This window comes from Pleurodeles waltl, chromosome 4_1, assembly GCF_031143425.1.
Source record: "Pleurodeles waltl isolate 20211129_DDA chromosome 4_1, aPleWal1.hap1.20221129, whole genome shotgun sequence".
NCBI classification, from domain to species: Eukaryota; Metazoa; Chordata; class Amphibia; order Caudata; family Salamandridae; genus Pleurodeles; species Pleurodeles waltl.
Genome location: NC_090442.1, coordinates 512,265,767 through 512,293,570, shown reverse-complemented (window position 1 = coordinate 512,293,570; position 27,804 = coordinate 512,265,767). Strand labels below are relative to the sequence as shown.

At 44.9% G+C, this 27,804-nt stretch overlaps 1 protein-coding gene across 2 annotated transcripts in view; it reads right to left on the bottom strand.

The window, feature by feature from the left end:
- NELL2 (neural EGFL like 2) overlaps window positions 1-27,804 on the bottom strand; it is a 1,100,394-nt gene that overhangs the window by 759,592 nt on the left and 312,998 nt on the right. For both annotated transcript variants that reach the window (XM_069228823.1, XM_069228824.1), the window contains exon 4: window positions 13,761-13,934. In XM_069228823.1, the coding sequence (XP_069084924.1) occupies window positions 13,761-13,934 (174 nt within the window). The remainder of the gene's footprint in view (window positions 1-13,760; window positions 13,935-27,804) is intronic.

The following is a 27,804-nucleotide window of genomic DNA, read 5'->3' as shown; positions in this document are numbered from 1 at the left end:
TGCTAAATTGTTTTTTTTTGCATGATGTCCCACATGCCGATGCTAATTTGAGGTTAGACGAGGATTCCATATGTCGCACAATGCAATTTGAGATCTTGTTATGCTGACTAAATGTATGCCATTAGTTCATTACAGATTATCGTATTAGTGCTTTGCATTGCCATTATCGAATGCCTTGTGATTCAAATGCTTCATAGATTGCACTTGTTTCGACGTTATGGACAGCTATTAATGTTCATATATGTTTATCATTTGGTGTTGAGACACATTTATATTGTGCTAGCTTTGTTAATATAGGGAAATAAATTCACTAACTTTGCAATAAACTGGTGTGGTTATTCCTGACTGAAAGGTCAGGGTTCGCCGAAATGTATTCTGGATTAATTGTAAAGTGTTATGTCGTTCAAGGTGTTGCTTATGTTCGTTATTGATTATTGATTTTGATGAGATTGACCGGATTAAGAGTACAGAGAGTTCCCACTAAGTCAAAAGATTCATCGGCCTAAAGAGCGTCCAAACGTAGGTAAATTATTACTACGGACCGCTCTATCAGTAGATGGTAGCAGAGGACGGTTACGTCTTTTGGGACCCTGTACTCTTAAAGTACATGGTGTTGAATTAACGGTTACGCATTTTGAGACCCCATTCGAAAAGTTGAATTAGATTTTCTTGGGTAAAACGGATTGACAAGATGATGATGGGCTAGGTCCACCGCGACTTTCCCGGGATCTCGGAGCTTGCGAATGGAGAGAACGGAGGTGTGGAAACAGCGTTGGCGGTACTAGTGATGGTATGAGTGAAGTTAGGGTTTTGCGCTTGCACAGCTTATTGCCGCAGGGTGTGTGAAAAGGTTGCGAGGATTTTCTTTTAAGGATAGCGGAGGTGCGACTCCGAGTGTAGAAGTAGTGAAGTCGTCGAACTTCATAGAGTTAGCGGAGGTGCGGCTCCGAGTGTGAGAGTAGGGAAGTCGTCGAACTTCATGTGCGTGTGGCGCTTTGTGCATAAAAAGGTCCACGTGGTTGTTGTTGTTGAGACGGGCCCTGCGAGGTCAAGAGACTCCGGAGTATGTTGATCCATGTTGTGGTCTGGGCGGTTTAGTAGGTTGATCGGGCGTGGTCAACAAGTCGGTACGTGTGTTAAGGAGTGAAAGAAACTTCGACTTCGGGCTTTGACAAGATTCTAAGTGCACTAGAACAGATCATTGACAAGTTGAGAGTAGGTCTGCGGGTCAGATTTGCTTGCGAATGTGGGGACTGAGAAAGACGGAATAGCGGCCAGAGGCTAGTGAAAAGTCCTGAGGCTAGTGAAAGGACCCTAAGGTCCTGAAGCGACTGTGTTACCCTTCCTGTAGTAAACCGACAGATCTGTTTTATTTTTTGGTAGCTCGCAATATATGCAAGAAGTTGTTACGAGAGGAGGTGAGTGAAGGAAGATTAGCCACGAGGCTTTGTCAGCCGCAGTGTGTGTGAGTGTGACGTCACTAGGAGCCGCGCTGGGATAGGTTGGTTGCAGAGAAGGGTCGCGCACGGATTGGACGCAGTCCGTGGGACTCGATTGGAAGGGGAAAGGCAGGTGAAGAGTATTCCGGGAATTAAAGTCACCTATTGATTACAATTTTGTGGAATTAAAAGTCACCTATTGATTATAAACTTGGTTAAATAAAAGACGGGGAAAATGAAATTCTTTAAGGCATTTAGGAGCGCGATGAAGGGGGAGTCTTACATTAAAGCGAGCGTAGGAGAAGAGACGCCGCCCGAGGGTACACCAGCTTACATTGTAATGGAAGAGAAGGGGGTAGCTCCGTGTCTTTGGCTAAAGCAATGGCACAAGTTGACAGAGAAACATGGGAGCGTAGCGTTCCCGATACACGGGACATTCAATATAAGGATTTTAGAGAATTTGAGATTCACGATGTACGACATGAAGGTGCCTCCAAGGCCAGCACAGTTTGAGGCTCTAGCAATTTGGGAACTAATGGCCAGACAGCAACAGCAAAAGAAGTTCGAGACCAGAATGAGGAAGGTAGAAAAGACACTAGCGGATGCTAGGTGGGATAATGCACAGAAGGTGTGGAGATCAGATGTATTGCAGGGGATAAAATTGTTCCCCGCAATTACTAAGGAAGGAGAAGAGACAGGTAAGAAAGCCACCTGTAAGACAGACAGGAAGTGTTCCAAGGATAGAGAGGACGAGGAAAAGTTGAGAAGAGAAGAGGAGTTAGAGGATGAGGAGTTGATAATGCAATTGCTGAACGACCGTCCACCGCCTTATGCAGAGAATGGACAAGGTCCAAGTACCAGTTCTGCCCCTCCAGCACCGGTACAGAACAGTGAAACTCAGAGTTCAGGAGCGTCATCGGGATCTAAGGACCCGAGTCTGCTGTTCACCCCGCAGATACCGCAGGTTAGGAGAATATATCCAGACGTGCCCGTGTTGAAACCAGTAGAAAATTATCAGCCGCAGATGCCAGGGTACTACAGTAGTGATAACAGTGCAGGAATGATTCTAGATCCAACAGTAAGGGGAGTACAGAATGGTTACAACCAAACGATGGCACAAGCTGAATCAACTCAGTTTTTGATGCCTCAAAAGCAGATGCAGGGAGGAAATGCACATGCTCAAATGACGGGGAGCCAGATGGGCATGCCGGCAATGATGACCCATGGTGTGGGAATGAACATGCCACAGAACATGGGGAATGGACAGAACCCAGACGCGATATCCTTACCCATTACTGTAGGTCCAGCGGTACCTCTGTATAGTCAGCCTAATTCGGGTCTGAACAGTCAGGGATCAATGCTGCAGAATGGGACAGAAAGAAGGTGCATTGAAAACACTCCAGGGATAACTCCGATAGCGGCTCAGCCAACTGGGTCTGGGTCCTTGATGGAGTTTAGTCCCATATGTGCTCAGTCAACACTGGTGAGGTTGAGCCCCCCACTGATAATACCTCTCACATCGAACACTGAAAAGCTGCCGCAGCCATCGATGGCAGTCGATGTGAACGCTACCCTGATGGGGGTGAATGCGCAACAGCTGACACAGTGGTTCAACAGTCTGAATTCCACACAAAGTTCAGCTAGTGGGAAAGGAGAGGACTATATGAATAGGGTCAGGTTGAACATGGAAGCACAAGAATTGGTGGAAGGGACAATGGATGTGAACAGGTTAGAGTCCTACACGGAAGAAGAGCTGAGGTATCTATGTCCCAGGATTACGAAGGAAGTGAACAAGATACATAAGAGCTTGCAGGAAGCAGCTGACAGAAACGGGGTTGACATAGACAAGACGAAACACTTGAGCAGGAGCTACAGGTTAGATTTTGGGACCACAGATTTTGAACACATGAGGTCAGCAGGCATGAAGACCCACCTTAGAGAATTGCTGCAGAGTGCACAAGTGTGGAGGTGCTTAGACAAGTGGGAAAGCAGATGGGTAAAGAGGAAGGACAAGAGGAGGGATAGTGCTACAGAGCACAATGAGAAAAGACCGCAGAGTAGTGATACAGTAACGATGTTACCCATGAGGGAGACAGCAGGGGGAAAATTAGTACATGTACCATGGCACAGAAGCGACATTCAGTCCTTTACGGACGATTTTCCCAAACTAAGAGAGAAGCCGATTGAATGGTACCAGCAGACTGATAGGTTTGTGAAGCTTGCAAAATGTCTCTGGGAAGACCTGAACACTCTATTTGAGATTGTGGTTCCGGCAGATTTGTGGGAGGATTGCAAAAGAGCTGTAGGTTGGCCGACAAGTGAACCAGAAAGGGACAGGGAGACAGGTGCACCATCACCTTTGGTGATGAGCTTGTACTATAAGGTGATTGAGCATTTGAAAACGAAGGTACCCGCGAAAAACGTGGATTGGCAGAAGATTGATCGAACTGCCCAAGAGACTAAAGAATCGATTCATAGTTACTATGAGAGGTTGTTGAAGGCGTTCAAGAATTACAGTGGCACGGAAACAATTGAGGCGAAGGACATGCTCCATTTTGTTTTCAGATTTGTGGAAGGGCTGAGGCCAGAGATAAGTCAGATGATAAAGTCGCATTTGATTTGTTGGCAGTCGAAACCGATTGATGAGGTCTTGACTTATGCGAAATACTGTAGCGACGAAATTGAGGTAAAACAGAAAAAGCTGAAGGAGAAGGTGATGATGATGCAGCTTAAGGCAGCTCAAACAGGTTTGCAAGGTCTGCAAGGTTTGCAAGGAATGCAAGGGTTCCAACAGCAGGTACCACAACCGCAGTTGCAGTTGCAGGGAAACATGGCGTTTCAGCCACAGGCCAGAGGCAGAGGCAGAGGAGGTTTTGTGAATAATGGTCCGGATTTGAAAACTGTTGTGACGGGTGTGCAGGCAATGAAGAAGGTGATGCCGTGTCACGTGTGCGGAATCGTCGGTCATTGGAAACGCGAGTGCCCGATGGTGGTGCAGGAAGGTGCAGGTGTAGGTGCAGGTGTAGGTGCAGGTGCAGGTGTAGGTGTTGGTCAGCAAAACAATGATGTCAATGCATTTCAGACAATGAGGGGACCGAAAATGAGAGGTCCAAACCCAAATTTTCAGACCGTAAATCAATTGCAGGGATTACAACCTATGCAGCCGCAGCAGATGCAGATGCCTCGTATGCAGATGACGCAAATGCAGCCAATGCAACAGCAGTTACCTATGGTACCTAATCAGCAAATGCAAATACCATTGGCACCAATGAGTCAGCAGCAAGTGATGGTTCCTCCGCAGGTAACGGGTCAGGTAATGAGTACAAATGGCACCGTACAACAGTTCCCGTTACACAGTGAGAGTGGAATAAACAACGTATGGGAGAGTGAGAGTTCAGGAGAAGAAGGAGATTGTGTGCTTGCGGCATCCTTGGAAGTTGATCAAAGGGGTCCGTACGTAGAGGGAAAAGTAATGGGTCATCGTGTCTCATTCTTGGTTGACACGGGAGCCACACGTTCAACAGTTAAGAGCAGTGAAGTACCAAATTTGCCACTCTCAGGGAGGACAGTTCAAGTGGTGGGAGTAGCAAACAGACACCTGACGAACCCAATTACAGATCCGGTTCCAGTCAGCATCGGTAACTATCAAGGGGTACATCAGTTTGTGGTATGTGACTCAAGCCCGATAGCACTGTTAGGGAGAGACCTGTTGTGCAAATTGGGTTGCTCGATCATGTGTTCGAACGAAGGAATAACGATCCAGACGAGCAGTGATGGGGAAGAAGAGGACAGTGTAGAGGGGGATGAGGTGCAAACTGTAGATGAAGAGTATCCTCTGATTTGTCTTTTCCCGATGATAACTGAAGAAGATATCCCAGCTGAATTACGAGAAACAGTAGGAAAGGAAGTGTGGGACATGACAGGGAAAGAGGTGGGATTGATGAAAGGAGTGGAACCAGTGAAAGTGACTGTAAAGCCCAATGCAATCTTTCCCCAGACCCCACAATACCACATGCCACAGGATACCCTCATGAAAGTTGCTCAACTCATTGACGAATTTGTAAAACAGGGGGTACTGAAAGAAGTGTTAATCAGTCCATGTAATTCACCAATAATGGGACTAATAAAGCCGAGTGGAAAGGTCCGACTCGTGCAGGATTTGAGGAAAATAAATGACATCATAGTCAAGTGCTGCCCTGTCGTACCGAATCCAGCTGTGATAATGTTTCAAGTTCCTTGCGATGCTGAATGGTTTTCAGTCATCGATTTGTCACAAGCATTCTTTTCTGTGCCTCTTCATGAGGACAGCCAATTCCTCTTTTGTTTCAAATTCCTGGACAGAGTGTACAGTTGGTGTCGAATTCCTCAAGGGTTTTCTGAGTCACCGTCAATATTCAATCAGATCCTAAAGAAAGATTTGGAAGAATTATAATTGCCATTCGAGTCAACCCTAGTACAGTACATTGATGATTTACTGGTTGCATCAAAGACAGAAAGTGGCTGCACAGCCGATACCATTGCTCTGTTGAACCATTTGGGAAAGAATGGACATAAGGTGTCTCCGTCCAAATTACAGTTCTGTCAGAAGAAAGTGAAATACTTGGGTCACCAAATAGAGAAAGGGTCACGGAGAATAATGAAGGAAAGAATTACAAGTATACTCCAAATGAGTCCACCAAAGACAAGGAAGGAGGTGAGAAAGTTTTTGGGGATGGTGGGCTATTGTCGCCAGTGGATTCCCAACTTCTCGTCTCTAGCAAAGCCTTTACTGAAACTGACCCAGAAGGATGCCTTGGATGAAATTGAGTTGAAAGGAGATGAGATGGATGCTTTTGTTGAATTAAAGGAATGCATGTGCAGGGCTCCAGCTTTAGGTATGCCTGATTACGCGAAGCCTTTCACATTGTTTTGCCATGAACGTGATGCATGTTCTTTGTCTGTCTTGACTCAAGCCCATGGTGGCGTAAACAGACCAGTAGCGTATTTTTCAGCTACTTTGGATCCGGTTGCAGCAGCACTCCCAGGGTGTTTGCGCGCCGTAGCAGCAGTTGGTATCAGCCTCACTCAGAGTGAAGGAATAGTGATGGGACACCCAGTAACAGTCATGGTCCCTCACTCAGTTGAGATACTTTTGACCCGCTCCCGAACACAGCACATGACTGGAGCAAGACTCACAAGGTATGAAACGATAATTCTGGGCTCACCGAATGTGCAGCTGAAAAGGTGCACTACGTTGAATCCAGCAACCTTGCTTCCTGGAGAAAATGCCGAAATTGAGAACGCTGAAGACGTCGAACATGACTGCCTTCAGGTGACTGAATTTTGCACAAAACCCCGACCGGACATCAAAGATACTAAACTTGATGAAAACGACCAAATTCTTTTTGTTGATGGTTCCTGTCTAAGAGATGGGATGGGGATTTTGAAAGCAGGATATGCTGTATGTACTGTAACAGGTGTCTTGGAAGTGGGATGGCTTCAAGGAGTCTATTCTGCACAAGTAGCAGAACTTGTAGCCCTTACCAGAGCATGTCAACTGTCTGCATTGATGAAAGTCACCATTTACACTGATAGTCAATACGGGTTTGGGATTGTGCACGACTTTGGACAACTATGGTCACAGAGAGGTTTCCTGACTTCTTCAGGATCCCCAGTGAAGAACGGGGAGAGGATAAGGGAATTGTTACACGCCATTCAAGTGCCAGCCGAAGTTGCAGTGGTAAAGTGTAGTGCTCACACGAAAGGACAGGACTATGGTGGTCATTCTGACCCTGGCGGTCTTTGACCGCCAGGGCGGAGGACCGCGGGAGCACCGCCGACAGGCCGGCGGTCCTCCAATGGGGATTCCGACCGCGGCGGTAAAGCCGCGGTCGGACCGGCACCACTGGCGGGGTCCCGCCAGTGTACCGCGGCCCCATTGAATCCTCCGCGGCGGCGCAGCTTGCTGCACCGCCGCGGGGATTCCGACCCCCCCTACCGCCATCCAGATCCCGGCGGTCGGACCGCCGAGATCCGGATGGCGGTAGGGGGGGGTCGCGGGGCCCCTGGGGGCCCCTGCAGTGCCCATGCCACTGGCATGGGCATTGCAGGGGCCCCCGTAAGAGGGCCCCTAAATGTATTTCACTGTCTGCTGTGCAGACAGTGAAATACGCGACGGGTGCAACTGCACCCGTCGCACAGCTTCCACTCCGCCGGCTCGATTCCGAGCCGGCTTCATCGTGGAAGCCTCTTTCCCGCTGGGCTGGCTGGCGGTCTGAAGGCGACCGCCCGCCAGCCCAGCGGGAAAGTCAGAATTACCGCCGCGGTCTTTCGACCGCGGAACGGTAACCTGACAGCGGGACTTTGGCGGTCGGACTCCGCCGCCCGCCAAGGTCAGAATGAGGGCCTATGTGTCTCTGGGAAATGCATATGCGGATCAAGTCGCAAGATTTTGTGCCTTGAACTGTATATTACTAAGGGATGATTGGAATACGATAAGTGAACCAGAACTCGAACCAGCTGAAGCATTTGCCTTGAAGGTCGTAGATACAATAGAGGAACTAAAAGCACTACAGAATAATGTCAGGGAGGATGAAAGAGATTCCTGGATTAAATCACAATGTATAAAGAGACAAGACGAGTTATGGGTTTCACATGAGGGAAAATATGTTTTGCCAAACAGTCTCTTATCACAGCTTGCGCGGTTCTATCATGGGCAAGCTCACCTAGGGAGAGATGCCATGATAAGATTGTTCAAAACTGATTGGTTTAACCCCAGATTTCGTCAAGCTGCAGAAGCAGTTTGCCATCGATGTGTCACTTGCCAGCAGATGAACCCAGGGAAGGGAACGGTTGTGAACGCGAGCCACATTGGTAGGGCAAGCGGGCCTTTTAGTCGAATGCAGATGGACTTCATTGAGATGCCTGTGCATGGGGGTCTGAAATATGTGTTGGTGATTGTGTGCATTTTTAGTCACTGGATTGAGGCATACCCCACACGTAGAAATGACAGCCTTACAGTTGCCAAGCTATTGTTGAGGGAGTTGATACCACATTTCGGATTCCCGATCTCTTTAGAATCAGATAGGGGAAGTCACTTCAATAACGAGGTGATAAAGTTACTTTGCGAAGCGCTGAACATTGAGCAAAAGCTGCACTGTAGCTATCGCCCTGAAGCCTCAGGACTGGTGGAGCAGATGAATGGTACGCTGAAATCGAGAATGGCAAAAATATGTGCATCGACAAATCTGAAATGGCCTGATGCATTGCCCTTAGTGCTAATGTCAATGAGAAACACTCCTGATAGAAAAACTGGATTGTCTTCGCACGAAATTCTCATGGGCAGGGCTATGAGACTTCCTGCAGTTCCCGCAAACATGCTTTTGAATATTTCAGATGATATGGTGTTAGACTACTGCAAAGGACTGGCTGACGTGGTTCGCTCTTTCTCTCACCAGGTGGAAGCAACCACCTTGCCACCGATCCAAGGTCCAGGACACGCACTGAAAGCAGGTGATTGGGTCGTGGTAAAGAAGCACGTGAGAAAGTCGTGTCTGGAACCCCGTTGGAAAGGTCCTTTCCAAGTGATCCTGACGACAACTACCGCTGTGAAGTGTGCGGGGGTTCCCAACTGGATTCACGCCAGTCACACAAAGAAGGTGTTGTGTCCCACAGATGAGGAAGTTGAAGCGCTGAAACTACCAGTGCCTGATAAAGCAGTGCTGAGTGCTGAGAAAGAACAGAACCGAACTGAAAGAGAGCAGGCTGAAACGGGAGAGAAAGAAATATTCTCTGACGACGAAGACACCAACTCACTTGGGGGAGACCAAGGAGAAAGTTCAGATAGCGACGAAGAAGCTGCAGGTGACAAAGAACCTGAAGCAGCTGAGGGTAGCAAAAAGCCTGAAGCAGCTGAAGGTGACAAGGAGCCTGAAGCAGCTGAGAGTGATAAAGAGCCTGAAGAAAGTAACGGTGACGAAGGGCTCGAAAAAGGTGAAAAAGCAGGAGAGCCTGATCAGAGGAAGGCTCTCCCAGAAGCAGACGATACAGAAAAAGAAAAGGAGAACGTGATCGATTCCCCAGAAGGAGGGAACGAGGCAGAACAGAACGAAAAGGTTCAAGCTTCCACAGAAAAGATTGCAGGTCCATCAAATGGACACGGCGCAAAGAGGAGACTAAGTATTTCACCAATAAAAGAAAGGGGTAAAGAAAGTTTGAACGAAGGAGGAAGGCCAAAAGTGAAAGAGAAAAGAAAGGAAGCGACTGTTGTGGAACAATCCTCAAGTGAGGAAAAAGACTTGACAAAAGAGGAAAGTACTAGCGAAGCAGAGTCGAAAAGGGAAGCAAAATTGAAAAGAAAAAGAATACCAAACAGGAGGTATTCCGGTCCTGAATGGGCATATGCAGTCAATGATGATTGGACTGACGAGTTTGTATCTCTAAGCATCGAGAACGAAGAAGAAGAAGAGATACCAATAGAAAAGAAAAGTTTCATAGACTCTGTCGATTGAAAGAGTAAATGATATTGCTCGCTACAATATAACGTGAAAGAAACAACCAGCTGAGACATTGTTAAACCGGATGAGACACTTGCTAAACGGATAAAGACTGAGTTATTGCCGAATTGAGACAAATGCTGCTAACCGATAAGTGACTGGCCTTTTGAAGAAGACGGTGTGAACATTGCGCTTGTTCAGCTTTGTAACTGACTTGCTAAATAGTTTCATTTATAAGTGCTTCTAGCTCTCTGATTCTATACAGATCATGACTAGGTACGCTACGCAAAATAATAGAAAGAGATATTGTAAATATGTGTGTATAGGCTTGGTAATTACATGTGTAATAATAATAATGGCAATTGTGATTGGAATGCATGGAAAGGGTGAAAGTGAGAATATCGAGGCTTCTACTATTGCTCCTGTTACTATCACTGAACTAACCCCATTGAAAAGACAAGCATTAGATGAGAGGCTCTTGCACGATAAGAAAGAGCTTTCGTATAACGTTTTCTATCGCTTGCTAACAGAGTATGTTGAAACTATGGATGCGAAAGATTGTTATGTGTGTACACAGATACCGACATCAGTAAAGGAAGGGGTAACTTATCACCACATGCCTCTTACATATGGGATAACATGTAGTATAGTAATGTCTAGGTTTTATGGTCAAACTAACATACAGTATTTTTACTCGAATTATGATGTTACCTTTGCTTATGTTCCTATAATAGCGCAGCTTAGCCAGACTGCTAAAGATTGGGATGCTAAAATAATGAGGGAATTTTTCGAGCCAATGCAACCTTTTGAAACGGCTCATGCTCATAGGGAGAACCTTACTTGCTCAGTCTCTGCTGTAGAAATAAGCTTTTTAGATCGCACAGATGATAGAAGGGCACAAATGAATGCGAAATTAGAAAAGGAGCTAAGTAAGAGGACTTCAGTAGATAATTATGATTTTGCTGCTATAAAGACACAGGGGAAAATAGCTTTAGATGCTTGGCATGTAGGGAAATTTTGTATATATCGAGGTGAATCTTATTATGACAACATTTTTGTAGGAGCGAGTGAATGCAAACATACGTTTATTTTTAAGGCCAAATGGACATTCATGATGAACGGACTTGACCCTGTCATTCCAGGTGTATATTACATTTGTGGGCATAATGCCTATTATCGTCTTCCAAAGGGATGGTGGGGGAGATGTTATTTGGGTATAGTGTTCCCAAAGGTTTATCAACTGGATGACGTATCGATGATTCAAAAGACGTCTGGATCCCATCGTATCCAGAAAAGAGAGACCGCAGCTGCTGTGGTAGGTGATATATTTGGAGCCATGATTCCTTCATTAGGAGTTGTGTTGAATTCCATCAAGATACGAAAGTTGTCTACTATAGTGGATAACATGCTGACAAAGTTTTCAGGTGCTATAATCCTGATAGATGCTGAGCTTGCAGCGGAAAGAGCTATGACTCTTCAAAATAGGCTTGCTTTAGACATTCTTTTAGCAAAGGATGGAGGCGTTTGCAAAATGATTGGTGCACGTCACTGTTGTACCTATATACCTGATAATAGTGTGAAGATTAAAACTATGCTTGCTAATCTAACAAAAGAAAGTGCAGATTTGAAGGAATTGAAAGAACCAGGAGTGTGGGAGAAGGTTGGAAAGGGACTTGCTTCAGTGGGACATTGGATTGGGGGAATTTGGAATGGAATATTATTGAAAATAATAGAAGGAATATTAATAGTAATAATTTGTGTATTTGGAATTTGGGGAATAAAAAGGGGAATAATATTGATTATGGAAAGAATTAAAAGAAGAAAAGAAGAGAAAATTATGAAAAGAATGGCAGAAGAATACAAAGCGCAAACTAGGGGTACTAAAAGGAAAAGGGAACTGACAGAATTTTAATGGAATAAAATTTGTGGGCGTGGTTTGGTGTGATGACAAGTAGTCATCAGAGGAGGGATTGATGAAGCAGAAAATGAAGGTTTTGATTTATTAACGCTTAAACGTAGTGCTGAAATAATCATGTGTGACATTAACCGAACTAATAAAGATTGTACGGGGACAAAATGTGCCCTCAGAGTAGTTTGCCATCATTTATACGCGTGCTTTATATAACGTGGTGAATTAGAATTGCACTAATCCGACATAATCATAAACGTGTGCTACGATTTGCTTGTTTGAAACGTTTTAGCTTAGCATTACTTTAGCGGAGGCTTTGGCCTAGTTGCCTGGTCTCACGGTTTAGATGCTCGTATTTTTCCACTGTGCTAATAAACGTGTATTTTTGCTTGAAGCTGTACTTTTCCACAGAAACTGTTCACATGCTTATCTTAAAGTTAGTGCCAGCCTGGCATATTTTCTCTTTAATTCAAGGTCGACTTGCAGGTGCGGACAATGGAGGCTCTGAGAGTAAGCTAATTGGGAGACAATGTTGCAACTTGCGTACCCATCTCCAAGGATAATGTATGCTTAAGTAAAAGCTTGAGAACTGTCGTTTTTGATTGGACAATTTGAAGCTAACCTATGAACCCTCCAATGGAGACCCTACTGGATTCGAACTGTTGTCTATAAAAACCAGGTGTACGAGAAGAAGGTAGCCATTACCAGCTCGATACCCGCCATTTTGCAGACTTCGTAGCTATTATGGCCCACTTTGCTGCGACGCCATTTTGAGAGACTTTGATGCTTTCTCTAATCGAGAGAAAGAGACTTTAAATGATTCTTACCCTAGAGACTGTAACTTTGATTTGATCCCTTTGCATGAAGTAATAGTTTTACCTTGCCGCCGTGAGGCATTTGCCCCGTTCACCCCTGCCACTTAGTCCCGTCCCATGCCGATCGAAACGGTACCCATGATGACCGAAGAACGGTACCTGTGAGACAAAGACTTCCTTGTATGCTGATCGTAATTGGTAAATATGAAAGGAAATTGTAAAATTGCATTGTGTTTCTTTTAGGTAACCAACTGCTGATTTTGGTAAGGAGTTTTTCTAAATTTATGTTGCTAAATTGTTTTTTTTTGCATGAAGTCCCACATGCCGATGCTAATTTGAGGTTAGACGAGGATTCCATATGTCGCACGATGCAATTTGAGATCTTGTTATGCTGACTAAATGTATGCCATTAGTTCATTACAGATTATCGTATTAGTGCTTTGCATTGCCATTATCGAATGCCTTGTGATTCAAATGCTTCATAGATTGCACTTGTTTCGACGTTATGGACAGCTATTAATGTTCATATATGTTTATCATCTGGTGTTGAGACACATTTATATTGTGCTAGCTTTGTTAATATAGGGAAATAAATTCACTAACTTTGCAATAAACTGGTGTGGTTATTCCTGACTGAAAGGTCAGGGTTCGCCGAAATGTATTCTGGATTAATTGTAAAGTGTTATGTCGTTCAAGGTGTTGCTTATGTTCGTTATTGATTATTGATTTTGATGAGATTGACCGGATTAAGAGTACAGAGAGTTCCCACTAAGTCAAAAGATTCATCGGCCTAAAGAGCGTCCAAACGTAGGTAAATTATTACTACGGACCGCTCTATCACCTTCGAGCTACGGTTGGCTCACAAACCAGTCGGGATTGTTTTACACATGAACTGGTTTGCAAACCGACCAGAAACTTTGAACTGCCAATAATGAACAACTCAGTCTGAACGCAAAACACCATCTACAGGGAGTTACAAAATTGCTGCCTCAATAATATGTATGAAGCTAGGGTCCGTTTGCGACTCCATGTGAATGTAGGGTTAGATATCTGAGAGGTAAAGCAGAGATCCACCCCGTGAATAAATGTACTGTAAATGGGTACTTTTAAATATCTCACTTACTTATTGCAGTCAACATGTAAAATCAAGTGTGAAGCACTAATGGCAATTGAAAGTTTGTGCCACTTGTCGTCTGCCAAGCTGTAAGGAAACACTTGGGTGTGAGGACGGTGGTTTGCAGTGCGGTAGTGCAGCCTGATTTCATTTCGATGTCCGCTGCTTTCCAGTTCCAAATACCTATGAAAGAAGAAGCGAGGATGACATTATACGTGTCTACGGTGGCATCAATATCATTTTACATACATGTAAGATACTCAGGGGCGCAGCTTCAGAAGGTGTTTGGGGTGCTACGACCCCCGCTTCCCTCATAAATCTATTTTCTGATAAATAGTTGGGTACAGGTGCTTTCAGTTGGGCATGGTGAGGAGTGTGTCATTTCACCATGACTTTTTGCATACACCCAGGTAAAAAGCACACACGCACTCTCCCTCCCTGTTTTGAAAGTCCTCAAAAACATTGGTTATTTTACAAAATATTGTGCTTTCTCCGGTAGAACTCCTACCAGTCCGCATTCCTCGCCCCTTCCAATTCACCGTAAACCCTCTCAGACACACTGCTTGCCATATAATGTATTTAAAGATTAAAAACCCGTCTGACTGATTGTCGGAAAGACTGAAGCTCACCCCCCTCCAGGCCCCCAATCTTAGTGACCAAGTTATGCGCCTGATGATACTTGCACTAGTAAGAACATAATATTCATATATTATAATTTATGCCAATGGTTAATTTAAGTAGAATAGAAAGAAGATTAAAGCGTATGGCAATGGACTAGTCAAAGTATTCTACTATATCTTTACTGTGAATTCTAAATTGCATTCATTTAGTATAAAGGTACACATTATTTGATAATGACCAATGGTAGGTGACCTACTTCTTTGTAAACAAAGTGCCTTAGGGAAACATCAAATGCATTTATATTTGAAGACATTTTGGACTAGGGCTATAGCAGCTGAAAGTACTTTATTAGGCAAGGTGCTAGATAGATAAGAAAGCATTGCATCTATAAAGACCCATATATGTTATAAATACAACTAATATTAACAGAAACAAGGAGAGAAATTACTACTACCTTCATTTCAGTTGTGGGAGTAAAATCTGATGCAGGCTAAAGTTGACCCTAAATCGGTATTACAACTTGTGCATATCAGCCCCATATTCCATATCCTAAGGTGCAGAACTAGTACTAGGAGGTGATACTGCACGTGCTAAAATACTGTATCCAGTGGTGTCATTATTTACCAGGACTTTTATGAAAACTATATAGTTTGTATCTATGTGGAAATTATTACATGTGTAAATCACACAGTCCCTCCAAGGAGTTCTCCTGGCACCTGTCTAGGTTACACCTAGAAGAGAGGTGTCTTTAGGAGAAATGGTTACTCATAGCCAGCATGTTCCAGGAGGGATTTATACTCCGAAACAGCTCATCCTCCTCTGGATTTTTTTTAGTTCAGGGAATATGGAGGACGGTTTGTCCCTGAGAAGGGATGTACGAGGTGATGCTAATGAAAATATATTTTGGGGAAAGGTTGAACCTACATTTAAACATCCTACAAGCGAGCATAACCCCTTTCAGTGCCATATTGATGTATATATGCATCATGAAAGGGTTACCACAGGATACCCTTATTTTGGGGTTAGGGGGAAGGAGTTTGCTGGTGCCCTTTCCTTTCTGCCCTGGCAAACTATTTAATGAGGCTAACAGGTACTCACTTCAGGGCTGCCTCATTTATATGCCTGTGATGTCCCTGGGAGGGAATCTCTAACCCGCCTCTGACCGGCTAAGGATTGTAATTGTCAGTGTGGCTATGGCAGAGTGAACGACAGCTATTACTACCCCTCAGCTCCTCCCTAGCTGTACCCACGAGTTTGAGTTGGGAGGGAGGGAGGGAGACGGGAAGGAGGCAGGAGTAGCAGCCCAGCTCCTGTCACCCTCCCACCGACCACCCCTCTCACCCCACCAACAAGAAACAAACCAGAAAGTGCTGATTGGAAGGGGATTACCTTAAATTGTTCTTAGTCTCCAACCTTCCGATCACTACTCCATGATTCAGATTCAGATGGCTCGTTCTCTGTCCAACAGAATCATTGGGCGAGGAAGGAGCTATTTAGATTTATTCTAAGACAAAATCCAAACAGTGTCTAAATCCTGTGGAGCACAGACACAAAGCTTTGTGCCTCAGTGATGAGCCTGGACACTGTTTGGATTTTTAATTAGCATTAAAAAAATCGAAGCAGCACTCACTCATCTTTTCACTGTGGGCCTGACACACTGTCACATATGAATCCCCGCCAGACGCATTGATGCTGCTTACCCTCAGAACAAATCCAAAAAGTGCCAGTCCCATCACTGCAGCTCAAGCACACATACACAAACACACTGTGTGCCAAACCAGCACCCATCTCCTCAGTGGGGTGGAGACAAACACACATCTCCACACTAGTGAGGATCCCAGACATCGTTTGGATTTTATGGGAAAATTCCTACTCCTAACTGGGGTAAAGGCAGACACATGTCTACACCCTTTAAGGGTGTCCCACAAGCACTTAGTTCATTGCTGGGGCACAGAAACACACATCTGGGCCAGGTATCATCCGACAGTTAGGGAAGCCCACCAGCCTCAGACAGCCCTGAACACTAGAAAGCAGGACAGTCCTGGGTGGTGTGACTTGCACCACCCCTTTTTTTTAATGAAGCACACTTTATTCATTTTTTAAAAATATTGGACAGAAAACAAACAACTCGTAAGGGCACAATTTGTAATAATCATGCAAAATTATGGACATCTCAGTTGTCACCGTCAGTGGAAATACAGATGTTTTCCAACCAGGGTCCCCAAATTTTCATACATTAATGTGAGCATTCTCTGGCATGATAGATCGCCTCCTCAATCTTAGAACAGTGATCAATAACCCTTAACTAAACTGCCAGTGGTAAGGTCATTTCAGACTTAGGAAATGTCTCTATTCCAACCAGAATTATATCTTCATGGCTTCCCTGGAATAGATCATTCGGGATGCCCAGCAATGTAACCTGGGGAGAAGATTCAATAAATCTCTCCAGCGCATATTATAGTATTTGCAGTATTGAAAATGGTAATAATTTATCATAATGCATTCATGTACCAGGTGGAAGAAGTCACTCAACATTGAGGAACACCTTGTGCATATGAGTGAGGGGAACGTGCCCTTGTGCCATAGCTGCTCTGTGCAGAAGTATGTTTTGTGTAAGTAACTGAGTTGTATTGATTGCAGTTTTTCAGATACTGCAAGATCTCTGGGCCCATCCTGGCCAACTGAGGACCCATTTCCTTCACCTAATTCTATGGTTTTACAAAGAGGTTTGGTGTGTTCAATATTCAGGAGCTGTATAGCCAACATATCCCTCCACTTATTGAATTAGCCCAGGACCAATTTTGCTTCTAATGGATTGTATTAAGGGGATCAATAATGTCTTCATGGTGTATTTGTCTCAGTTGGAGATACTGGATGAATTTTGATTTGTGTAGCTGAAACTCTTCTTGTAGCATCATGAATGATTTCATGTGGGTTCCATGCCACATGTCCACCAACTTGGATATGCCAATGATGTCCCTGTTCTAAACCAGGTTAGTATGACAATATGTATTAACCATTTCCCCTACCACAAAACATCTCCTGAGTAAGACTTAGGACTCTATGGACAACCTAATAATGGCGAGGAAGGACTTTGGAATAAGGTCTCTGTATAATGGGCCTTAGAGTCTCACTTTGTCTAATGCATGTAATGAAGAACTGAGGACCATATTCTCTCTGTTATTTATGATGCTTTATTGTGAGACCCAGTAATATAGACACATCCCACCCTTGTACTTGTTTGCCTGCCCATAAGAACACAGGCATCTCTTTTTATCAAAATAGCTCTGTGGGATTTCAAATGGACATTTGGTAAAACATAGAGGAGATTAGAGAGTATAATCATTTTATATAGGACTGCTCTACCCAAAACATTTAATGAATGGTTGCTCTACGCATTCATATCTCTCTGGCGATTCCCCATCAATCGAGCCAAGTTGAGATAACAGCTGTGCTGGGGATCCATGGCTATATATTTGCCTGAGTACTTAAAGTTATGTGTTTGAATACTTAGGTTTGATTGCCTATTTGGGGCCACCTCAAATTGGGCAATACTGAATTTATCCCAATTGACTCTTAGTCCAGAGGCCTTCTAATACGGTTCACGCATATACATTAGTCTGGCACCAGCCCACCAGGTGTTCCCTAGAAAGAGTGTTATATCTGTACAGAGGGAAGCTCAATTCTCAGTTCCCTGTCCTAAAGGAAGCCCTGTACCTGAATGTCACATTGGACTGAGGTCACTAGCAACTCAATTTCTAAAGTGAGGAGAAACAGTGTGGGGGCAGCCTTACCTTGAACCATGTTTTATCACAAAGGAGGTTGATAATATACCATTTACTCTCACTTGAGGGTGAGGATGATTATCTGGGATTTTAATTTAGGATGTCAAGCAAGATCTGATATTCATTTGTTGCAGCACAAGGAAGAGGAAAGTCCATTAAAGTGTTTCAAAAGCTTTCTCAACTTTTGCCCATCCTGAGTGCACAAGGGTCCCAGAGTTCATGTACCTGTGCTAGAGCTGTCCAAATCCTCTTAATGCAATGTATTGTGCTCTTGCCAGGTATGAAACCATTATTGTCCTGGTGTACTAGGAAAAGGATAAACACCAGATGCATACCGGCCAGCAGTTTGGCAAAGATTTTAGTTACTACATCGATCAATGAGATTGGGCAGTACAATGGAGAGACATTGGGCAGCCAGCCTCATTTCAGTATTGCTGTTATCATGGACATTTTCTGGTGAGGTGGCAGAGTGCCCCTCTGTATGGATGTGTTATAATTAATTATTGAGTGTGTGAGAGAAGTGATTTAAAATGTTTTGAATAATTTCAATGAGAGCTTATCAGGGCCTCACAATCTCCCCCACCAACATGGATAGATCCAGTATCTTCTGGTCCTCATCGTGATCTGATCTTCCTCCGGCGGTGGTGCGGCGAATGCGGGGGACGGAGGCGAGGCTGGCGGAGCGGAGCTGGCAGACGGGGGTGTGGAAGGTGAGTCTGTCCTTGAGGTAGGCCGGACCTGTATTGTGGAGGGCTTTGTGTGCGTGGGTGAGTAGTTTGAAGGTGATCCTCTTCGATACGGGTAGCCAGTGTAGGTCTCTGAGGTGGGCAGAGATGTGGTTGCGGGTAGGACGTCGAGGATGAGTCGGATGGAGGCGTTTTGGATACGTTGCATTTTTGTTTGTACTTTGGCCGTGGTTCCTGCATAGAGTGCATTGCCAAAGTCCAGTCGGCTGCTGACTAGGGCGTGGGTGACTGTCTTTCTGGTTTCAACGGGAATTCACTTGAAGATCTTGCAGAGCATGCAGAGGGTGTTGTAACAGGAAGAGGAGACTGCGTTGACCTGCTGAGTCATGCTGAGTGCTGAGTCAAGGATGATGCCCAGGTTCCGTACTTGGGTGGTGGGGGTGGGCGCGGCTCCGAGGGAGGTAGGCCACCAAGAGTCGTTCCAGGCAGAGGGGTCAACAAAATGCCTGACCTAACGTTCAGAGAAATACCTGAATGGCTGAGGTGCCAAGGTCTGACATTTAGCTCTCCTAGCAGTGTCCCCTCAATATTTGAGTCACTCTGTCACTAGGTAGTGAATACTAGGAAAGACTCAGAAGCATTACAGTCTATCAACAAAGAGAAACAAGGTAGTCTAATGTGTATGGTGTAAATATTAATACACAGAGACTGGTGGTTTGATTGTTTGGGATGGATTCTAAGAGGACTCTGTTCTTAAGGCTGGCCTTTTGCTCATAGACCAGAAGAAAAGGTCTAGAGAGAGAAAAGCAGAAGAAAATTCCAGCAGGAGGAGCCATTGCACAATGGCTTGCCAGTATAATCTGCACACTGGACTCCACAGGGAGTTTAAGCACATTTAGCATAATAATGACATGTGTGATTCCTCTAACATTCTTAGTTACCTAAGCAACCTAAATATGCCTTTGGGTGATGATGATGGACATTTCATTGTAACTGCTAAATTTGCAGTAGAGGAGCTGAACACCACTATTATGCTATCGCTATATGACAAAGCAATCAGACCTGATAACGGATGTTAGACCTGGCATCCTTAGCGTGGTTTTCCCCTGTCTTTTTGCCTCTGTCTCCTGTATTTTTATCCGTGTACTGGATTTCATTTTTGCTGGTTTTGGTACTCTGGGCACTCTACCACTGCTGATCAGTGCTAACGTGCAAGTGCTCCCTGTGTAAATTATGAATAAGACTGGTTATCCATGATTGGCATATCTGATTTACTAGGTAGTGCACCATGTGTGCCCAAGGTCTATAACTCAAATGCTACCAGAAGGCCTGCAGCACTAATTGTGCCAACCAAATGAGTAGACTTGTAAACATGTCCCAGACCTGTCATTGCAGTGTCTCTGTGTGTAGTTTTAAGCTGCCCTGTCGACCTAGCAAGTACACCCACTTGCCATTCCCAAACCTTCCCTTTTGTTACATGTAAGGCACCCCTAAGGTAGGCCCAAGGTAGCCCCATGGGCAGGGTGCTGGATGTATTTAAAAGATAGGACATGTCCTGTGTGTTTTACATGTCAGACAGTTTTCATTATAGCAAGGCCTATACCTCTCATAGGTTAACATGGAGAATGCCTTGAAATATATTTTAAGTGTAATTATCCATTGGGAGCAGATAATGATGTGAAGTTTGGGGTCTCTTAACTCACAATTTAAAAATACATCTTTCGGGGAAGGTGGTTTTTGAATTGCATGTTTGATCAATGCCACTTTTAGAATGTGGGCATTTATCTTGCTTGACCATTCTGTGGCTCTGCCTGGCTTTGGGATATATGACTGGTTCAGGATGACAGCTGGACTAGATGTGAATTCAGTCTAGACAGTCACACAAAGGGAGTTGAGGTGTACACTGCATATCCTGATGGGTCTTTCTTGGGCTTGAGTGGTGTGAGGAGCTGACACTTGCACCTGAATAGGGCTGTGCCTGTTCTTACACAATACAGTCTCCAACCCCCTAGAGTGTGCCTGGAACCAGGGCAGGAAAGCAGGGTCTTGTGCACTACAAAGACTATCCTTTGAAGTTTTCCTACTTCAAAAGGCAGAAATGAGTATAAGTATTGGACCCAAAACCCATGACTTTGAGAACATTTCTGGACCCAGTGTGCCTGGGACCAGGAAAAGAAAGCAGGGTCTTGTGCACTATAAAGACTATCCTTTGAAGTTTTCCTACTTCAAAGGCAGAAATGAGTATAAGTATTGAACCCAAAACCACTGACTTTGAGAACACTTCTGGATCAAGAGGAACCTCTGCCAAGGAGAAGAGCTGAAGAGATGTGAGGTGGAGTGATGCCCCTTAGCTGTGTGTGCTTTGCTGGGTTGGCCTGCTTTGGAGAGGGAAAAAGGCTAGACTTTGCTGTGTATCTTGCTTGTGAAGTTTATCCAAGGGCTTGGACTGAGCTTGTCCCTTGTTAAGAACTCTCAGGGACATCAAAGACTTCACCTGCCAGTCCTGAGGTTCTCTTGCTGACGATCCTGGCTTGCCAAGAGGTACCACTCCAGTTCCTAGGCCCTTGGGAGTGCAGCCTAGCAAAAAAACAAGAAGAACCAGGCATACCAACTCCAGACGACTCCAGAACTGGAGCTGCTGCCCCACTCCGTGATGTTGCCTGCACCCGAAATGGTGGTCCCCACTGAAGTGCGATGACCGTGACCAACACAGCAGGCTCACCGCTGCCACAGAAATTCTGAAGTCCTGCAACATTGTGAGTCCCGAGTTCCATGTCACCGATATCCGTGACACCTGACTCCACTGCCGCGCCTGTGGCCCATGGTGTGGGCACAACACTGCAAAGTCACCTCATTGCATCTTGACACACTGGAATCATCGACCCGCTGGATCATAAGGAACTGATATCTTGCCACAGACATCGTCTCACCTCTGCTGCCTTCATAAGGAACCAACGTCTCTCCTCCCCTGCGTAGCAGTATGGAACCGATGCCACTCCGGCTCCAGAGATGCCTCACCTCCCCAACTCTGTGCCGCGTCATAGACTCTGCCTCATTTCTAAGGTATTGTACCTGGGGTCCATGTGATTCGGCGACCGAAGCTGCACTCCCTTGCCAGTGGCGTCAGACTGTTGGGAACGACTCCGTCATGATGCTGTGATAGCACCAGTTGGAGCTATTGTGTTTCTAAACACTTTTTGAGATTTAACCTTTAAAAATGAATATATTTACTTGTGTTTGTTGAAGTTTTCTCGTTTTGGTCTTGTTTTACTTAAATAAATATTGGCTAACTGGTGTGGTGTCCATTTGTAGGGTTTGCACTGTGTAACTGTCCAAATACTTTACACATTGCTTCTGAGATACGCCTGACTGCTTGTGCCAGGCTACCAAGGGGGTGAGTAGGGGCTATCTTAGGAATGTGACTCCCTTACCATGACTAGAGTGAGGGTTCCTACTTGGACAGGGTGTAAACTGACTGCCAACTAGAGACCCCATTTGCAACAATATACAAATATCCCAGCTACATTTTACAAAATAAATCATATTCCTCTTAATGGTCTGAGGCCATGTTGGACCTGGCCCTTTTTGCAGGGTCATCCCCAAACTTTTTTCCTCCCTCCTCCTATTTTTCCTCACCTGTTTTTGTTGGCTTTTGAACTCTGAGCACTTTACCACTGCTAACCAGTGCTAAAGTGCATAAGCTCTTTGTGTAAATTGTACTATTAATTGGTTTATCCATGATTGGCATATTTGATTTACTAGTAAGTCCCTACTAAAGTGTGCTAGAGGTGCCCAGGGCCTGTAAATCAAATGCTACTAGTGGGCCTGCAGCACTGGTTGTACCACCCACATAAGTAGCCCTGTAATCATGTCTCAGACCTGCCACTGCAGTGTTTGTGTGTGCAGTTTTTAGCTGTAAATTCGACTTGGCAAGTGTACCCACTTGCCAGCCCTACCCCTTCCCTTTGCCTACATATAAGACACCCCTAAGGTAGGCCCTAGATAGCCCCATGGGCAGGGTGCGGTGTATGGTTAAGGTAGGAAATATACTAATGTGTTTTATATGTCCTGACAGTGAAATACTCCCAAATTCGTTTTTCACTGTTGCAAGGCCTATCTCTCTCATAGGTTAACCTGGGGGCTGCCTTTAAACATGATTAAAGCGTACATTCCCTTTGGGAGAAGATAGACGTGTAATTTGGGACCTCTGAACTCACAATTTAAAAATACAGCTATTAGTAAAGTTGGTTTTAAGATTGTGTGTTTGAAAATGCCACTTTTAGAAAGTGGGCATTTTCTTGCTTGAACCATTTTTGTGACTCTGCCTGTTTGTGGATTCCTTGTTTGGGTTAGTTTGACAGTTTGCCTGTTTGTACCTCTCTCCAGACAGTGACACAAAGGGGGCTCGGGTGTAGCCTGCATATTCTGATGAGCCATCTGTGCTAGGAGGGAGCAGAGGAGTAGTCACTCGCACCTGAAAGGGCTGTGCCTGCCCTCACACAATGCAGATTCCAACCCCCTGGTGTGTGTCTGACGCCTTGCCTGGGCAAGGCAGGATTTCACAAACAAGTGAGACTTTTCTTTTAAGTAAGTCTACTTTAAAGGCCAAAATGGGTATAAGAAGAGGACCCAAAACCACAGACTTTAGACACTTCTTGGGGTAGACACTCTAGCTCACAGACACTTCTGGACAAGAAACCTGCTGGTGAAGAATCCCTGAACCAGACCTGCCAAGAGGAACTGCCTGTCTGCCCAAAGGACTCACTGGGACTGCTTTTCTGAGAAGGACTGCTGCCTTGCTGTTGCCCTGCTGCCTTGCTGTTCTCTGGCTGTGCTGAGAAGTGCTCTCTAAGGGCTTGGATAGAACTTGCCTCCTGTTCCCTGAAGTCTCGGGACCAAAAAGACTTCACTCCTGCAACTAGACTCCTTGTGCGGTGAAAATTGGACGCACAGCCTGCCCCGAGTTGAGAAATTCACTGCACGCCAAACCGTAATGACGCAGCCCGACTTTGCAAGGAGAAGATCGCCGCAGCGCCTGCGTTGCGACCAGTACTTTGACGCACAGCCCACCGGATCGAGGCACAGCCGACCCGGGATGACGCAGCCTGACTTCCAGAGAGGAATCGACGCAGCACCTGCCGTGCGGGAGAAATTTCCACACAACACCCACATGATCGACGCAGCGCTTGTGACTTTGCTCCGCAAGCCCAGGATTCCACGCACAGTCCCCAGGGCGCCAGAAAACCCCACAACCTGAAGAGGAACCAAGTTTGCACGCCGGAAATCAATGCAAAGCCTTCCCCTGTGTGGAAAGTAACAACACAAGTCGGTGTGCTAAGGGGCGAAACTGACACCCACCTCCCAGTTTTCCACCCATCACTTCCTCTGGGGTCCCTTGCGGAGATTTTGAACGCGAACTAGGTACTTTGTGCTTGCAAGAGACCTTTATTGTTTTAAAGAGACATTTATTTGTTTTGCAAAGACTTAAGACACGTTTTATCACTTTTACAGTGATATCTCAACATCTACTTATTGCATTTTAATCGATTTGACCTACATCTTATCAGATAAATATCATATATTTTTCTAAACACTGTGGTGTATTTTTGTGGTGCTAAATGGTGTTATTGTATGACTTATTGCACAAATACTTTACACATTGCCTTCTAAGTTAAGCCTGACTGCTCAGGGCCAAGCTACCCGAGGGTGGACACAAGATAATTTGGATTGTGCGTTACTTACCCTGACTAGAGTGAGGGTCATTACTTGGACAGGGGGTAACCTGACTGTCAACCAAAGACACCATTTCTAACATTGGTGGCAGCGGTGGGATAGGACTTGTATTTGTGAAGTGACATACAGTAGCTAAGTATTCACTACCTACCCACAGTTGAAGGTCAACTTGATTTTTCATCTTTTTGCTTTTGGTTCTCTGATGTTCCCCTGGATATATTGCTGATATTTTTGGACTCTGGTCCTATTCATCTATAAAGAGAGGGAGCTCAAAAGAGTCTGCAAGGAAAGGGGACTGGCTGTAAAGAGGAAATCCAGAAGGGAGGATCTTGAGTCAGCCCTGTTTCAGTATGAGTTGAAACGCTGGATGGCAACACTACCAGATGAGTCTGGGGAGAAGGACTACTCAGATGAGGAAAGGGAATGAGAGAAAGATGGCTTCTAGCTCTGGCTCCTAGCTCAGGAGCAGTAGAGAGAAAAGCTAGATGCAGAGATTGAGAGGGTTGAGGCGGAGAGAGCCTTAGCTCAGGAAAAATAAAGGATTACAACTCAGAAGCTGAGCTGTGAAGAGCTGAAACTGGAAGCCATGAGGCCTGAGTCCAGTTCAGATGCTGGCAGCAAAATCTTGTATCCAGGACTGCTGAAGAAGTGCACATGCCCAGAGATGTGGTGCCGTACTTGAAGGAGGGAGTTGACATACACCAGGAGGTTCAGGAGTATGAGGTAGCTCCCTTAATACACAGGGTCCCTGAGGTGGATTGGGGAACTGGCACATATTACACCTGAGGGGAGGGACACTTTACTGGCTCTAGGTGAGAGTGACAGGGAGAAGGGTTCCCCCCAGGTAGACGTCCTGGTTATGGAGTGTGGAGACATCCCAGAAGAGTGTGGATTGAGTGTTATGGACAGTCAGGTACTGTCTCACCAGTCTCTGGAGGGTGATGTGGGGTGCTTTGTCAAGGCTGAGTCACTGGATGGTTGGGTGAAGGGTAGTTTGGTTAATTCATGTGAGGGTCGGAGTGATGTAATTGCTGGAGAGCATATGTCTAGTCCTTATTTTCCAGAGCTACGCAAACACTAGGTGGAGTGTGAGTTCTCTGAACCCAGGGAGCTTACACTGGAGTCAGACCTCTGGGTGAGTACTAGAGAGTCTGAAGAGGCATTTGGGGGTGCTCCTGAAAGGAGTGGTCTAGGTGTTTCCCAACCAGGTGAGGCAGGAAAAGAAAACACTGTCTGTGTGGTGTATTTTTGTGGTGCTATATGGTGTTATTGTGTGACTTATTGCACAAGTACTTTACACATTGCCTTCTAAGTTAAGCCTGCCTGCTCAGTGCCAAGCTACCAATGGTGGACACAGGGTAATTTGGATTGTGTGTGACTTACCCTGACTGGAGTAAGGGTCCTTGCTTGGACAGGGTGTAACCTGACTGCCAACCAAAGACCCCACTTCTAACAGGCCACCTGTTAGAAATGGGGTCTTTGGTTGGCAGTCAAGTGGCATTTCTAAATAGTAATATTAAATCCAACTTCACCAGTCAGCAGGATTTTGTATTACCATTCTGGCCATACTAAATATGACCTTCCTACTCCTTTCAGATCAGCAGCTACCACTTCAATAATGTATGAGGGCAGCCCCAATGTTAGCCTATGAAGGGAGCAGGCCTCACAGTAGTGTAAAACGAATTTAGGAGTTTTACACTACCAGGACATGTAAACTACACAGGTACATGTCCTGCCTTCTACCTACACAGCACCCTGCTCTAGGGGTTACCTAGGCCACACCTTAGGGGTGACTTATATGTAGAAAAAGGGGAGTTTTAGGCTTGGCAAGTACTTTTAAATGCCAAGTCGAAGTGGCAGTGAACCTGCACACACAGGCCTTGCAATGGCAGGCCTGAGACAAGGTTAATGGGCTACTTAAGTGGGTAGCACAACCAGTGCTGCAGGCCAACTAGTAGCATTTAATCTACAGGCCCTAGGCACATACAGTGCACATTACTAGGGACTTATAAGTAAATTAAATAGTCCAATCGGGTATGATCCAATGTTACCATGTTTAAAGGGAGAGAGCATATGCACTTTTGCACTGGTTAGCAGTGGTAAAGTGTGCAGAGTCTAAAAACCAGCAAAAACAGTGTCCAAAAAGTGGAGGGAGACATGGCAAAAAGTTAGGGGTGACCACCCTAAGGCTGTCAGGTCTAACACCACCATAGCCTTTTTTTGTTAATAATAGGACAAGGATCCCTCTAACTGTAAACATTATCGGTTGATACCCCTAATACATTTTGACTAAATTAGTTTCCAAAATATATGCCACAAGATTAAACATCATTATCAGGTCATTAGCGTCAGGAGTTTAGTATGGCTTCATGCCAGGCAGTGACCCCACCTCCCACACAAACCTATCTGTAGCACTGATCAACTGTGCAGAAACCCTAAAAGAACTGCCTGTTAACATATTATTATATGCCAAAAAAGCTTTTATCGTGGCTTCTGGAGTTCCAGTGAGAGATGGTGCAGACTATAAAAAAAAATGACTTAACTTCATTAGATGGTTTCAAACCCTGTATCAATCAACTGAAAATCACATAGATATTGACAGCAGCAAATCCTTCATCATCCTCATTTGCTGAGTAAGCAGACAGAGTTGTCTACTTTCGCCCACCCTCTATGGACGCTATATTGAACCATACATCAGGAAACTCCAGATATTTCTGTTCCCAAGTTTTAATGCAAAAATCTTTACCTACGCTGTGAAGCATGCTGATGATTTTGCAATCTTTTCATATACGGTAAACTCTTCTCTCAAAAATATGGAATGAATGGCGGAGGAGTTTGGCTTGATCTCATGTCATAAAACACAGAAATACAGATTTTTCTCTGCGAAACGCAGAGGAAGATTACTCTGTTAAAGCATTCAACACAATACCTTGGTATCATGATCACTTACAAACTAGAGCACTGTTTTGAATATAAGTATCCCACTTTATTTTATTCAATGATTTTTGACCTGGCTTTTTGACAGGGACATCCCCAAACTTTTTGCCTCCTTTTTTTCTGACCTGTTGTTGTTGGCTTTTGACCTCTGGGCACTTTACCACTGCTAACCAGTGCTAAAGTGCATATGCTCTCTGTGTAAATTGTACTACTGATTGGTTTATCCATGATTGACTATTTAATTTACTTGTAAGTCCCTGGTAGAGTGCACTACATGTGCCTAGGGCAGGT